The sequence below is a fragment of the Chanodichthys erythropterus genome, chromosome 19, assembly GCF_024489055.1.
Source record: "Chanodichthys erythropterus isolate Z2021 chromosome 19, ASM2448905v1, whole genome shotgun sequence".
Taxonomy (NCBI): domain Eukaryota; kingdom Metazoa; phylum Chordata; class Actinopteri; order Cypriniformes; family Xenocyprididae; genus Chanodichthys; species Chanodichthys erythropterus.
The window spans coordinates 29,879,666-29,896,842 of record NC_090239.1 but is presented as its reverse complement, the minus strand read 5'-3'; the positions used below and the strand labels follow the sequence as shown (position 1 = coordinate 29,896,842).

Below are 17,177 nucleotides of genomic sequence, written 5' to 3'. Positions count from 1 at the left end.
AAGGAAAGGCAGTATTAACGGCTGGATCTGTGCACAGACAAGGTAAGCAAGCAAGAACAACAGCGAAAAATGGCAGATGGAGCAATAATAACTGACATGATCCATGATATCATGATATTTTTAGTGATATTTGTAAATTGTCTTTCTAAATGTTTCATTAGCATGTTGCTAATACTGTTAAATGTGGCTAAAGTTACCATCGTTTCTTACTGTATTCACAGAGACGAGTCGTTGCTATTTTCATTTTTAAACACGCGCAGTCTGTATAATTCATAAACACAACTTCATTCTTTATAAATCTCTCCAACAGTGTGTAATGTTAGCTTTAGCCACGGAGCATAGCCTCAAACTCACACAAAATCAAACGTAACCATCTAAATAAATACTTTACTCACATAATTCGAAGCATGCATACAGCATGCATGACGAACATCTTGTAAAGATCCATTTGAGGGTTATATTAGCTGTGTGAACTGTGTTTATGCGATGTATATATAGTCGAGGGCTTGTGGGGCAGAGGAAGCGCATCTCTTAAAGGGGCCGTACTGAAAAAATCAGTGCATAGTTAATGATGCCCCAAAATAGGCAGTTAAAAAATTAATTAAAAAAAATCTATGGGGTATTTTGAGCTGAAACTTCACAGACACATTCAGGGGACACCTAGGACTTATATTACATCTTGTAAAAAAAACAAAACAATCTAGGGCACCTTTAATAGTATTAAGTACTTATTTGAGTAATACCAATGTAACTACGGCATTGTAAAATAAAGTGTAACCTAATAATGGAATGTTTTTGACTTGGGCCAGTTGGTAATGTATATGTAGGCCATGAAAGAACATGTAGAATATGTCCATGAACCTTTTTTAAAATTAAGATTTTAAAATAAATGTATGAACATATGTATTCTGATGTTATCTAACTATCGATCTCATCTATCTGTGTATCCATCCATCTTTTATTTAAGTTTATACATAGCTCTTAAAGTGTGCAAATGTAAATTAGTATGTATTCATCCATTAATAAATAATAAATTTCATTAAATACAGTATAAAACATTAGCAAATAACTGATAACAATAAATGGATTACAATGTTCCAGCTTTATTCATATTTTGCATTCATTTTGAATGACACATCCAGCCACACAACAGCACAGAATTACCTGCACACTGCCAGAGATGTTATATTAGTGTGGTGTTTCTCCCAGATAAAAAAAAAACATTGTGCATGGAGACCAGTAGTGACGGATTTCAATCGAGGATTTAAAGAATGTGCAAAAGGGGTTTCCCTTTAAACCCACATACCATCAACTGACTGACCCTTTTTTTTTTTTTTTTTTTACATTTAAAAATTGTATTAAAACATCTGAAAAGTCAACATGAACACTGCCTTTTGTTCTCTTTGGTATTTATTTCATTACTGATATAGAGAATTTTGGTCTGATGCTGACAAATCATTGTCAAGTTTTGAAGAATCAGAATTATTACCAAAACTACAATTTGTAAAAACTACTTAAAACATTATCTAAAAGGCAGCAAAATATGTACGGAAACAGAAATATAAAAACCCACATCCAAAAAGAACACATTTCTAAATACAAATACTGAAGCCAAAGACATCTGAATATCAAATTCAGATCAATAAAGCCATGCATTACAAATACAGACAATCAGTCAGTCAAACCCCACACACTTCAAGCTCATGATGCTCACTGTATGTACACACTTGCTGGTAGAAGTAATAAATAGATCTGCTGGTATATCCATGAAAAAGTTGAAAAACATAGTCCACAGCCCTTATGAAAAGAGAAGAATATGAACACGCTGGTAGTATGATAAAGTGGACACATCTTCCCACACATCAGTAGTCAGCTCAGTTCTCCATGCTGGAGTAAGTCATGGCATTCAGCCCTGGTCTTTTCCTGCCTTTGATCTTCAGAGATCCATAACGTGCCTGCGACCAATGAATGACAAGCATTTGTTACAATAATTAAAATCGCGCATATCACAAATCAAGAGGCGAGCCATAATCAATTAGCCTAAAATCTCAAGAGAATATGATCGGATGAAAGGCTGTAATTACTAAATGATAAAAATGGCACAGCGAACTTCCATCAGTGAAGTCACAGAAGTAAAACAATGCATTTGAATAATGGGTGTTCCCATCGTGCATAATTTACATTTTACTATAATAGTCTTACCTGTAAATGTAACCAAATCAAATTCATGTGAATATTTCAATTTTTCAAAACAGTCTGTGTTGTGACTTCAAATGCTTCTTACAGCGAGCACGCACGCTTGTCATCAAAATGCAATGCAACAGAGGGAAAAAGGGCATAATTGACAAAAAAAATAAATATTACTTTTGAGTAAATATTGAATGTTGTATGTTAAATGTAGGTTTTACATGAACTGAAATGCTACATTAAACACAGTTACTGTAGTTACTGTAATTACTGTCCTTCATATCAACGAAAAGAATGTAATGTGATGCTACAACCCGAATTCCGGAAAAGTTGGGACGTTTTTTAAAATTTGACTAAAATGAAAACTAAAAGAAAGACTTTCAAATCACATGAGCCAATATTTTATTAACAACAGAACATGGATACCATAAATGTTTAAATGAAGAAATTTGACTAATTTTATGCACAAAATGAGCTCATTTGAAATTTGATGCCTGCTACAGGTCTCAAAATATTTGGGACGGGGGCATGTTTACCATGGTGTAGCATCTCCTCTTTTCAAAACAGTTTGAAGACATCTGGGCATCGAGGTAATGAGTTTCTGGAGTTTTGTTCGGTCCCATTTTGGTCCCATTCTTGCCTGATATAGTTTTCCAGCTGCTGAAGAGTTTGTGGTCATCTTTGACATATTTTTTGCTTTCAGGCCAATTCATCACCCAGACTATTCTACAACAAAGCCACGCTGTTGTAATAGCTGCAGTATGTGGTTTTGCATTGTCTTGCTGAAATTAACAAAGCCATCCCTGAAATAGACGTCATCTAGAAACCTTTATATACCTTTCAGCATTCGTAGTGCCTTCCAAAATATGCAAGCTGCCCATACTGTATGCACTTATGCACCTCCATACCATCAAAGATGCTGGCTTTTGAATGCTGATAACACGCAGGAAGGTCTCCCTCCACTTTAGCCCAGAGGACATGGCGTCCGTGATTTCCAACAAGAATGTCAAATTTGGACTCGTCTGACCATAGAACACTTTTCCACTTTGAAGTGAGCCTTGGCCCACAGGACACGCGGCACTTCCGGACCATGTTCAAATATGGCTTTCTTTTTGCATGATAGAGCTTAAGTTGGCATCTGCAGATGGCACAGCAGATTGTGTTTAACGACAGTGGTTTCTGGAAGCATTCCTGGGCCCATTTAGTAATGTCATTGACACAATCATGCCGATGAGTGATGCAGTGTCGTCTGAGGGCCCGAAGACCACGGGCATCCAATAAAGGTCTTCGGCCTTGTCCCTTACACACTGAGATTTCTCCAGTTTCTCTGAATCTTTTGATGATGTTTTACACTGTAGATGATGAGATTTGCAAAGCCTTTGCAATTTGACAGGTTTTCTACAATCTTTTTACGCACTCTTTCACAGATTGGAGAGCCTATGCCCATCTTTACTTCTGAGACACTCTGCCTCTCCAAAACATTCCTTTTATAGTTAACGATGTTACAGACCTGATATCAATTAACTTCATTAGTTGCTAGGTGTTCTCCCAGCTGAATCCTTTCAAAATCTCTTGCTTTTTCAGCCATTTGTTGTCCCCGTGCCAACTTTTTTGAGATCTGTAGCAGGCATCAAATTTGAAATGAGCTCACTTAGTGGATAAGTGTCAAATTTCTCTGTTTAAACATTTTTTATGTTATCTATGTTCTATTGTGAATTAAATATTGGCTCATGTGATTTGAAAATCTTTTAGTTTACATTTTATTCAAATTTATATAATGTCCCAACTTTTTTGAATTTGCGTTGTATGTTCAGATGAGGATTTTTTTTTTTGATCTGCTGCTTTCAAACTGAGCAAAAAAAATATAAAGAATATAGAAAATAAAATGTGGCTTTTGAAAAATGCTATAAGCAGTCTTAATGTAATGTGTATTTAGTTATTAGTCTTGGAAGAAAAAAAAATGGAGATATGCTATGGGGTTTTAAAGGACTTACATCTCTGCGCACTTTTGAGCGGGTGATTTTAACGCTCTGAGATCGTCTGAGCCCATGATGAGACACAGCTTCATCCTCAGAGTACACAGCCTTCCCCTCGTCATCACTTCTGTCATCATCATCATCACGATAATACTCTACAAAAGAAACAATTTGAGAGTTAAGAAAACAAGATGAAGATACAGATCAATGTATGATCAAACATGATAGCAGACAGATGAGCATGTTTGCTTGAGATCAGTGATACTTAAAGGGGACCTAGAATGCACAAGATGTAATATAAGTCTCTGGTGTCCCCAGAATGTATCTGTGAAGTTTCAGCTCAAAATATCCCAAAAATAATTTATTATAGTTTGTTAAATTTGCCCCTATTTGGGTGTGAGCAAAACACGTCATTTTTATCTGTGTCCCTTTAAATGCAAATAAGCTGCTGCTCCCGGCCCCCTTTCCAGAAGAGGGCGGAGCTTTAACAGCTTGCGCTTCAGTTGCTCAACAACAACAAAGCTGGAGACTCTCACGCAGCCAAAATGATGATTGTCAGTAAGGGTGTTTAGCCTAACATAGTTCAAAACGGAATCGGACACTGATGGAGAGACTCAGGGAGAAGTTACAACTTTTAGAATGCATCTGGATGTTTCTGAATGGTTAGTGGATAAATTTATGTAGTTGTTGTGGAGTTGATTCAACACATCGACTAGCATATGCTGTCATGTTAATCTTTTGTGCAAATCCAGCGTTGAATTGACCCCTTGTTTGTAGAGCAGTCTGGCATAAAATGACGGCATGGCAACAACGCTCTACTACAACAACAACAACTCTTCCTCTTCCTCAGCCCAACATGGCCTCACCCGCTTTGTTGTGTGTTCCCGTGGGCAGGGTTTATATCTCCCTTAGCATTGAACTTTGAGCAACGTAAGTTTGCAGATCTTGTTTATGCTCAAACAGCAACATTACACACTAACTAAAATTAAAAAAGTGAACTCATAATCAAGGACCCCTTTAAAAGCTTTTGCTTCAAGGCAGATTTTACACCAACATCCGAGACCAACTAAGAACTAAAGATATCATGTTCTACATTGAAGATTAAGCAGAAAACCTTTTCTTTAATATTAATTTGGTTACACTTTATTTTAAGGTGTCCTTGTTACAGTGTAATTATAAAATTAAAGGGTTAGTTCACCCAAAAATGCAAATTCTGTCATTTATTTCTTACCCTCATGCTGTTCCACAGCTGTAAGATCTTTGTCAATCTTCGGAACACAAATTAAGATATTTTAGTTGAAATCCGATGGCTCCATGAGGCCTGCATGGGGAGCATTCCTCTCTCAAGATCCATTAAGGTACTAAAAACATATTTAAATCAGTTCATGTGAGTACAGTAGTTCAATATTAGTATTATAAAGCGACAAGAATATTTTTGGTGCACGAAAAAAAAAAAAAAATAATGACTTATATAGTGATGGCCGATTTCAAAACACTGCCTCAGGAAGCATCGGAGCATAATGAATCAGCGTGTCGAATCAGCTGTTCGGAATGCCAAAGTTACGTGATTTCAGCAGTTTGACACGCAATCCGAATCATAATTCGATATGCTGATTCATAATGCTCCGAAGCTTCCTGAAGCAGTGTTTTGAAATCGGCCATCACTAAATAAGTAATTTTTTTTTTTTTTTGGCACACCAAAAATATTCACGTCGCTTTATAATATTAATATTGAACCGCTGTACTCACATGAACTGATTTAGATGTGTTTTTAGTACCTTTATGGATCTTGAGAGAGGATGGTCATTGTTCCCCATGCAGGCCTCATGGAGCCATCGGATTTCAACTAAAATATCTTAATTTGTGTTCCGAGAAATTAACAAAGGTCTTACGGGTGTGGAACGGCTTGAGGGTAAGTAATAAATGATAGAATTTTATTTTTTGGGTGAACTAACCTTTTATGTATTGAGTAATATTAATTAACAACATGAACTTACTATAGGGTTAGGGTTATGTATAGGGTTTGGTTTAGAGTTACTTGCATGTTATTATGCATAATATACTGTTATTACTATAATAAGTACATGTAACAAGTGTAACAAGGACACTAAAATAAAGGGTGGCCATTACATTTACACTGCATTTTAAGGTATACATTTTTATCAGTTCTTGCTTTCCCTGGGAATCAAACCCATGACCCTGCCATTGCAAAAGTGCCACGCTCTATTTTTTAAACTACATTAAGACAGAAGTACATTAATATTACAGAATAGGCACAACAATACATGAAATGACTAAGGTGACAGTATGCTGGATAGGAAACACGTATAAGCACACAAAAAGATGAATATGTGAAAAAGGAATTTGTTTCAAAATACAGCAGAATTTGATTGGATGTCAACAACAAGATATGAGAAACTTTTTCTCCTTACTTTGAGAAGTTGATAAGCCTATTTTATTTATCTAACTCTGCATGACTCTTTGTTTATTATTTTGCATTTAGCATTGCTTTTCCTTGTCCATGGCCCTATTTAAAAATGTATTTTTGGTTCATGACCGACTAGTTGAGAACCACTGATCTAGTTTATTGTGAAGGTTGGGAATGTGATTTCAGCGGTGGAGAAAGTACAAATGGGTGAAGAGAGAAAGAGAGCGAGCAGCTGCCGGGTTCAGGCCGCTCCTGGCACCATCACCTCTGGGCTCCCCGGGTAGCGCTGGGAGCTAGGCAGAGCCAGCCTGTGCCAGGACGCCTAATGGCAGTCCAGCCGGAGCAGATTCACTGCACACTCCATCACCCGAATGATATAACCAAAAGACAGGCTATAATAAGACCAAAGAACTGTAGGTTTAATTTAGTTTTGTGTTTGCAGTTCTCATTTCCACCATATGGGGGCAGAATAAATACAGAAACCATTGCTTCTGAAAAGCCTTCCTTTGTTTGTTTCCACACCCACCGCTGTTTTCAATTACAGAAATATAACAACTTCCTTGGGAATTGGAAAACTATGCAATTAATTTTCCAGAAGTATTCTTGAGTTTTGTTCAGGCCTTGTGCAAACTAAGCAGAAAGAGATTTGAAAGAAGACAAATTTAAAGACATCTTTAAAGCCTCTTAAAGCTGACATGCCTTTGTTATTTTCTGTGGACTGTTAGCAGCTCTGAAGGCCAGTCTGCTGAGATTCAACTTCTCTCACACTTGGCATGAATTTTATTGAGCAACTGAACAACAGGCATAATATATTGTAGCTAATAACACTGGGCAATATAGCTAAGATATATATATATATATATATATATAAATAAAACACAACTTTTGACTAATGATGCATGCAAATGGATCTGTTATTAAACGATTGAACAGAATTGAAAATGGGCAGTTTGGTTCTCGAAATTTAGGATCATTGATTTTAATGTGCTTTTTGCCCAGCAAAAATTCCCTGCAAAATTGCTTAAATTTATATCACCACTCTACTCTCTAATATCAGACCCCAGCACTTGTGTGAATGTGATTGACGGGAGTGCATAAAAATATAGGCATGTTTTATATCATGCCGGTCATTCAAAGCAGACTTCTGCTTCTTTAGAAAAAGCAAAACCCAACATTAAAGGGTTGGCGAATAAATAACACACTTGAGTCTCTCTTTATAGGCTACCCCCCATTTTTAAATTCAAACTGCAATTAGCAGCTCGTTTGATCAGTCGGGATCTTTCACCTTGGCTTTGAGCCTTTGAAAGGGAATGCCATTTTGAAGGAGCTGGCTTTCTGATGGCTTCATTGCAGATGAGATGAAAATGACCTGGATGCCAGCGGAATTTCAAACGCGGCGGGCACATTAGCATACTGAGATAGAAGCACATTAGGTATTCTGCTCAGAGGCTCCCTGAGCTGTTTTTTCCTCTTCTTCATCTTCTCACAAAGCGGCACTAGACCTTTCATGCTAGGAATGTGCCGTTATTGCTTATAACCCTCCAGTGCTTGAGACAAATAGCGAATCCATTCCATTTGCTCCAAAACCAGTCAACACGGCAGAGATTTCCAGAAGCGTGTGAGATTTGGTTGAGATATCATTATGAAAGCGCTATGGCTTTATTTGCGCGACAGATGCTTTCCCAGCTCTTGCTAGCTGTGTTTAGTGTCACACAAAGGCTGTGTCTGAAACCTCGAAGGCGACAAAGCACATTCAAATTTAATGTTTGCGTAACATCCTGTCTACTAAGATGGTTCCATCTTGTTTATGAAGGCAGCGTTGATGTATCCTTCACTGATGTAGCAGTTATTTAATAAATGTCTATTGTTATCATCTTATTGATAGTGAGAAATAAGAATTATTGTGATTAAATATTTATGTGATCCTCTCTCACTTGAATATGTCCGACATCATTAGACATGACGTCCTAATGCATTGGAAGCAGGGCTGCACGATTATCACAAAAATCACAATTGTCGATTATTCCCTTGAAATTGCGATAATTAATTACGATTATCACAATTACATTGAATGATGTTTTGAATAGCTTTATACCATTGTTTGAAGCAACTGCATGCCGCATTTAAAAAAAAAAAAAAAACACCCTTCCTGAGAATTATTTATTGCTTTTCTATAGCATTAAGCCTCAAAAGTCAACCATAAGTCAGCCCTAGGGCCATTTTCCTGGTTGCATTAGCATCACCAGTAGGAACTCTGAAGTGATGTAAACTGCGCTTGTGATTGACAGATAGTATATGAATAAGTACATGAATAAGTACTAGCTTTTACCATGTGGTTGATGCCCAATGTCGCTAGCTGAGCAGTAATACATAATCATATTTCGCGGGGTCCGCTCAAAGTCGCGCTGGATTTTCTCCTTGGCGTAAGGTTGAGAGGTCCACCTATCAGGGTTTTCCATGTTTGTAGAGTTAGTTCATGGAGTAAATAGATAGGCTGTGTACACAGCTTTTTAAAAATGGTGGGTGCTGGTGTTTCATGTTTGTTCAACCAATCAGCTTACACTTACCTCACTAGTAGTTCCTTTTGTGCTGGGTTAGACCTTTTATACTCTGAAGCAGTTGTGATTCGCCTCTCACAACATGCTCTGAACACACCTCTTAAGCACACAGAACAATGTAAGTGGATATTAAATTGTTGCAATCATATCTTTGAATGATACAAAGACGTGGCATCGTAGTCGCGATTAGAAATTTGATTAATTGTGCAGCTCTAATCGGAAGCTTGTTTGAAACCAAGTAGGTTCATAAAAATGCTCTGCTAAGTTTGTGACTGAACAAACAGAGCAAGGCATCTGCCTTCTGTTGTGGACGCAGCAGAGAAACAGCAGTGCGAAAGGAAACAAAGGAAGGCATGTTAATAATTAATCTGAGAGGTAAGATATACCAGCTCCGTCGGGTTGGTCCATGATGGCTCTTCTGGCTGGGTTGGAGCCGTAGGATGAATACCCGTCATCTTGAGGGATCTGGGTAAGGTCGTGCATGCTGAGGCTCCTGAGCTTCTCTGTGATGGCACCTTGACCCTGCAAAGACAAAACAGCCCAGAGTTATGATAAACATGTCAGCACTGACAACACACAGAACAGCTTTAACGGAGCGTAACAAGACTGCATGGTGACATCATCACAACATGCATGTATGGATGAATGCTGAAAAGATTTGGGCTCTGTTCCAAGTGACCTATTACCTAGTAAGCTGCCCTGTTGTCAACTGAACCTCAGGAACAAATAGCGCTCCTCACATGACTCTGTTTATTTCAACAGGGTTGGCATTAACATGTCAGCAAGTGAATTTATTAATTAAACTCAAGTATTTGTTATTTTTAAGTATTGAATGAATTAAGGCCGGTTCACACGGAATGTACTTTTCTACTCCACAGTGCTAATTTTTCATAGATTTTTAATGTAAATGCACTAGACGGACATGTTTAACCATTGTGCTCACATCTAGTGTCCGTGTATGACGTGGCATACTAAAACAGTGGCGCTCAAGTTCAACTTAACGCATTCCTAGAAAACCTTTGCTGTGTGAACAGATCCGCACTGGACAAACAAATTTGTTTTCGGTAACTTACAACGACGGAAATGTGAGTCATCTGAAGCTTTTTACTGTCACATTTACCACTTTGACAAATTTTCGCAATTGGGAGTTTCGCTTGAGGATGCCCATGCAGATTTCACATTCATATGGACAATGAATCGTTTTAGCCCATGAAATTGGCCGAAATGTTGCTAGTGTAAGCAACTTCAGAAGGCAGCATATTTATGCAACAATTATGCCTTAAAATGATGCTTACATATACAGTGTACTTGGTTTTGGAAGAACATTTTAGGCCTCTTAACACAAATGTTTTAAACTAATATAATGATAATACTAGTAGTGCTTAACACCATGTTTGAGTCAGCGAAAACAGAAAAACTTAAAAAAATGGACAAAGGAAACCATGAGCTAAAATTTGTTAAAATGATGTTGCTTTTTCACATGCTGTTGACACTCTAAGGAATTACCTGCACTGGAGAGAGCAGGGCTGCAGTATTCCTACAGGGCAGAATATGTCAGTAAAAGGTAACAAGAAAAAGATCATCACCAAAGAGGATTTCACAAATAAAACAGAAAGAACATGCAAGAAAGAGGGTAAAAGGAAGGAAAAGGAGATAAGATGGGGAAAATATGGCAGCTTTCAAGAACAGAGATTGACACAAGCCTTTTACAAGCTTATTGGCTCAACTTTAGAGACGTCTTTCAATAACGGCATCCTTTCAGAGAGTGTGGGCAGGACAGTGGCCAAATAAAAATTGGAGCATTGTTTAGCAGCCCCTGTGATCTGCTTCTGATTAGTATCTGATTAATATATCAGCATGATTTCCTTTTCTACTGCACTAATACTAATTGCCTTGGGTTGGTTTCACAAAAGAACAGTGACCTTTGCTTGCAAATGAAAGTCATTAGTGTTTCATTTATTGCTGGTATTGCAAGTATGAGCCAGCACAGTTGTGTTCTTTGCTGCATAGGCAACTGGAAAAGGTAAAGAGGTTAAAGGGATAGTTCACCCAAAAATTAAAATTTGATGTTTATCTGCTTACCCCCAGCGCATCCAAGATGTTTTTTTCTTCAGTTGAACGCAAATTATGATTTTTAACTTCAACCGCTGTCAGTCAAATAATAGCAGTTGATGGGAACTTCAACTATAACAGTAAATAAAACTAGCTTAGACAAAACCAAATTAAACCCTGCGGCTCGTGACGACACATTGATGTCTTAAGACATGAAACGATCGGTTTGTGTGAGAAACCGAACAGTATTTATATCATTTTTTACCTCTAATACACCACTATGTCCAACTCCGTTTAGCTTCCGGTTGGTGAGGTCTGATCGCGCTTTGACAACGGAAGTGATGTCTTGCGCTCATTGAAGTATATGGGCGAGACATCACTTCCGTCATCAGAGCGCGTTTTTTGACCTCACTAGCCGGAAGCTGAACGAAGTTGGATATAGTGGTGTATTAGAGGTAAAAAATGATATAAATACTGTTCGGTTTCTCACACAAACTGATCGTTTCGTGTCTTAAGACATCAATGTGTCGTCACGAGCCGCAGGGTTTAATTTGGATCTGTCTAAGCTAGTTTTATTTACTGTTATAGTTGAAGTTCCCATTAACTGCTATTATTTGACTGACAGATGGTAGCGGTTGCAGTTAAAAATCATAATTTGCGTTCGACTGAAGAAACAAATTCACCTATATCTTGGATGGACTGGGGGTAAGCAGATAAACAAATTTTCATTTTTGGGTGAACTATCCCTTTAAGGTCAATACGAAACATCATTTGCAACACTTTTACTTTCATAATGTGATACACACTACCATTCAACAGTTTTTTTGAAAACGATTTTGAATGAAGTGCCTGATGCCGCCAAACGATTAATCACGATTAAATCGCATCCAAAATAAAAGTTATATATATATTTAATAAATGTTTAGATGTATACAGGAATTTTTATATTATATTTATATTATATATAAATATAAATATTTACATATATATGATGCTTTTTTTTGGATGCGATTAATCGCGATAAATCGTTTGACAGCACTAGATATTACTACAATTTAAAACAACTGCTTTCTAGTTTAATATACTTTACAATGTAACATATTCCTCCAGTGATGACAGAAATTGGCTCAAACTCAATTTCTTAATATCAATGTTGAAAACTGATAGACAGGATACTTTTATGAATAGAAAGTTTAAAACTAAAGAACAATGTTTTGTAACATTATAAAAATCTTTAGTGACACTTTTGATAAATGTAATGTCCTTGCTAAATTAAAGTGTGAATTTACTTTATTTAAAATTTTACAGACCACAAAATAAATAACCCCCTTTTAAATGGTAGTTTATTTCTGAGTGAAACAGAATATTATAAGAGTAACTTACTGTGATAACTATTAGCAAGATATTATTACTATTAGCAAGCAAGGCTGCATTACCTACAGCAGTCTTTTAAATAATGCATAAATAGCTATTTGGCTATTGGTTAATTTTTTTTTAGAGGAAACGCAAATTATTACATCACGATGAAAGATTAAAAAACAATAATGTTTTCTTTCTGCATTAATAAAAAAGTAAAAAAGTCCATTTTCATTTCATGTTGACTTTTTCTTTTAAATAAGGACACACTGGACTCCAGGACTCTCTAGCTTCATTAAATGCATTGAAAACACCCACACAAAATAAACCTGCATATAAAAAGCACAAATATATAGTGTTCAAAACAGCTCTCTCTGATTCTGTTTGACTATCGTCAACAAACACACTTGCCTTGACAGCGGCAGACACAGCAGCAGTTGCAGCAATGCTCAGGCCCTGCTTGCCAAAGTTAACCATGGTCTCGTAGCTTCGCTCTTTCGCCTGGACTATGTAGTCGTCAATTTCCTTCAAGAACATCAGAAGAAGGTTAAGTACTTTCTGGTCTTCAGGCACAGTATCAAACAATATAATATGCAGAAATATGTGGTACTGCAAATGAATAAAAGCAGTACTAGACCACTGGTTCTCAACTGGTGGTCTATTCTTATAGGATCACAGAACAACAGGGACAAACAGTGCCCAAATTCATCTTTCATTTTGCAGTATGATGAATACTAATACAATATTTGTCCAAGTGCTTTGCAAACCCAGAGGATAAATGTGAAGAGGAGATTCACCCTTTCTTTGGAGGAAAGCAGAGGATGGAGGGCTTTTCTGTAAATGACACTAGCTCCTCTCGTGTAGGGAGACAGAAGCCAGATCACAAATGCAACCTTGATCTCGTAGTAGAGGGGAAACCTTTAGATCAGAGGAGAGAAAGACAGATACAAGGACCCCCGTTACATCAGATTAATCAGTTGACATAATTACACTCATTAAAGCTGTATTCCAACAAATTAATTTGTGCTACTCTAAATTAAAACAGCAACTTAGTTTCATTAAACCCTGATTGCTTCCCTGCATTCCTTGGTCTAGAGAAACAAAAACAAGATCTTAAATGAAACGGCTTGCTTCTTCAGCCTGACATGAATCACTTGTAATCAGGTAAACATGCTGCTGGTGTCAAAGAAGGCTCGAGTGTCAGACTCACCAGGCAATAGTTAAATCTGTGACCGTCTCCACTACTGTAAACAGGGCAAAGACAATCCAGTACATCATCCATCGCACCTGAAAAAGGAACAAAGCAGCAAACAAACAAAAACAATAAATGTTAAATAAATTCAATGTTTATGTTAAGTGCACTGACATAAAAAAATAATCAATAATTGATTTTTTTTTAAAGGCTGTCGATTTAACGCGCCAACTTAATGAATTAGTTATGGAAAAAAATAACATGTTAAAATTATTAACGCGTTTAACGCACGCCCCGCCCCAGATCTATGCAGGTCATCTGACATTTAATAAAGTTGATTGCTGATTAACATGAAGCTTGGCATCACTGTGTGATGAAGCCTACAGAATTCAGTTATAATTCTATATTCTATTTTTATATCAATAAATTTCAAGATATCAGGGGGGAAAAAAAGCCCCTGTATGAGTTGTCGTCTCATATTTATATCATACGATAGTTAAGCAATATCACAAGAGTTGTTTTGTCCCCAATAGCATGAGTACAAATGTGATATTGATTTAAAAAAGCAGTTCAATAAATAAGTTTATATTGTTTTATGTTTTAGACATAATATTGTTTGTTTTTGCTCAATTTTGCCATTGAAAATATTACCTATAAAGCCAGAGCAGAACTGGCTGTGCACGTTTTGAACAATACACATTTTGAACAAATGAATCAGCTTTTTGAACTAATTAAATTAATAAATGACTCAATGACTTTCTTTCTAAAGCAAAAAAAAAAAAGAAGCCATATATATATATATATATATATATTTTACACACACACACACACACACACACACACACACACACACACACACACACACACACACACACACACACACACACACACACACACACACACACACACATATATATATTTCTACAGCTAAATTTAATGTCCATTTGATGCTTTTCTCATTTAACACAAAAAAATGACTTTAAATTAAATTATCTTTTGGGGGTAATTTCTCAGCCAAATTTGATGTGTGAATAATTAGATTAATTATTAATAGCCACGTCCTGTAATTAATTTGATAAAAAATTAGGGCTGTCAAGCGATTACAATTTTTAATGTAACATTACCAATGTTTATGTTTTATTTTATTTTTTAAACAAACAAAAACCGTATAGAAGTCAACCACCACTGTTATTCTCTATAGCATAAAATTTATTCTTGGCCATCAATATCAATCAAAATTCCCAATTCCCTAGATCCTGTGTTTAAAAAACAAAGACCTGGTCACTGTCGCAAAATAAACCTGACAAAATGCGGTATAAAAATAAACAAAATAAACCTGTACATTATCCCACTACTTCCCAAATACATAAATGTGTATTTTTCTACTAAAGTACTATGGTGTTAGCTTAGCAACATGCTAATGGCAATATTGATTATGTGAAAAGAAAAGGCATGTGAAGTGATACAAGAGACATGAAACTAACATTGCTATACTAAAAACAGACTGTATATGACAATGACAATATACAGTTAGGCCTGTCGCAATAATCAATATATCGATTTATCGCGCAATATATGTACATGACCTCAATAATTTTTGGTGACACAATATATCGCCCATTATGTTTAGGTTATAATGAATGTCACCAACATTTTGCCAGTCAGGCGGTATAGTGTTTTCCTGACAACTACAGACAGTTTGGAAGAAAGCTCTCAATTTCAAAGCCACAATCCACTGTTCTGGTGCAAATATAAATGTCTTTGTTCAGATTTTTTTTTTTTTACTTGTTACTTTGCACTTTTTTAGAAAATATTTACTATTTATTCAAGTTTTTTTAATTAGGATATTACATTTTTTGATCCTTAATTTCCATGATCTAAAGAATTAAATGGTTGTTTACATTTGAAAGTGTGTAGGCCTACTTGCGTTATTATGCTTTTATTTTATGATTATATTCAGTGGCATGAAATGGTCTTAAAAAGACAATAATATTGTTTATCACAATTATTTCTGGAACAATATATCGCACAACAAAAAGTAGTTATTGTGACAGGCCTATATACAGTTTACTGTTGTCACCAATTTTCAAATATGTTTTTTCTTCAAGTCAAATGTTGTAATGATTCACCTTGTAGATTGCTGTTTTAGTTCATAGCTTAATTAATACTCTTAAAATTCCTACAACAAGTTCTCTGATATTTTACAATTTTACAATATTTTACACCAATAAAACAAACAAAATTGGATGACAACTGATACAGTGCACAGATATATTGTGCAATGTGGGATGCTACTCTTAATGTAGCATTGATCACCTATCGCCAAGATGCATCACACTCACCCAAACATAAAACACACCATGCCAAAGAATGTAAAAAAAAAAAAAATAAAAAAAAAATAAAAATTCTGTTCAATAGTTTGAACGCCTAATCTTTCCACACAGTGTGGCTCGCTAACACAAATCCAAGCGCACCCCTTTTCCTAGGAGGAGACGGAAACACAGTCGAGTGTAACAAAAAATCATTACGGCCGTGACATTAATTTCCATCCCAGCTCTCTGTGTGTGTCTCTCTGCAGCAAGACCTGTTTGGTATGCTCTACCTCTCCTCTGCTCTCAACCACAGCGCGCTTTCAGCCAGCTTCTTAGCATTTCAATTTCAAACGCCCGTGCAGACAGTCATGTGATCCCCAGCCTTGAGCTGCAGCTCTCGGAGGTATTAGGTGATATTTTCAGCCTCACTGAACAAAGTCAAATGAATCCATGCAGAGGCAGCATTACCAGCCTGACAGGAGGCGTCAGATTTAATTGGTGTCCTCCCAATGAACCTTCAGCGGTCTGAGAGAGATCAATGCGTTGCATCAGCCGTTGGAAAGCTGCCGCTCCGTGACAAACTGTCAATCGAAATCCACCAGCGGTGATCTTTTCTCGTTGCCGGAGCGCTTTGGTTGCTGACCGCATCGATACATGAAATCTAATCAGATCTAGAAGCCTTCCTCCCATAATCCTCCAGACAAACCTATTTATTACAAGTCTGCAATTACCTGGCTTCAATTAGAGAAGTATGTGAGATGTAAGCAGAATTTCAACTGCTTTGTTCTACCTCGCTGTAAAACTGGGTTAAAGGCGATTCAAGAATGGGCCGGCACCCAAGACAAGCATGCCTTTCCTGTTCAGCGCTGCATGTGGATAAGGAGTTGTGTAGCCTGGATTTCCAATGGAAATAAAAGCCTTTGAAGTATCCTGATTGTGAATGGACGTATTCCTTTCCTGCTCCGTGTGTGTACCATGGAGAGGTTTCTTTGTTTGCCATTTAAAGTGAGCAGCAAGACATATGAGCTGACCCACTCTGTTTATCTAACAAACAGGAGTTGTAGGCATTGTACAGATTTTCTCCGAGAGGCAAAACCACAATGTGGTTTCTAAGAG

General features: G+C 36.7%; 1 protein-coding gene across 2 annotated transcripts in view; it reads right to left on the bottom strand.

Moving 5' to 3' along the window:
- Positions 1–886: 886 nt before the first annotated feature.
- reep3b (receptor accessory protein 3b) overlaps positions 887–17,177 on the bottom strand; it is a 37,680-nt gene continuing 21,389 nt past the window's right edge. Inside the window, exons 3-9 of one of the 2 annotated variants that reach the window (XR_010892644.1) lie at positions 13,768–13,844; positions 13,355–13,475; positions 12,969–13,082; positions 9,536–9,671; positions 4,182–4,318; positions 2,203–2,298; positions 887–1,955 (exon numbers count right to left, since the gene is read on the bottom strand). Coding sequence is in view for 1 of the 2 variants with exons in the window: in XM_067369363.1 (XP_067225464.1) it covers positions 1,875–1,955; positions 4,182–4,318; positions 9,536–9,671; positions 12,969–13,082; positions 13,355–13,475; positions 13,768–13,844 (666 nt within the window). In the remaining variant the exon portion in view is untranslated. The remainder of the gene's footprint in view (positions 1,956–2,202; positions 2,299–4,181; positions 4,319–9,535; positions 9,672–12,968; positions 13,083–13,354; positions 13,476–13,767; positions 13,845–17,177) is intronic. The other variant, XM_067369363.1, reaches the window with a different exon arrangement.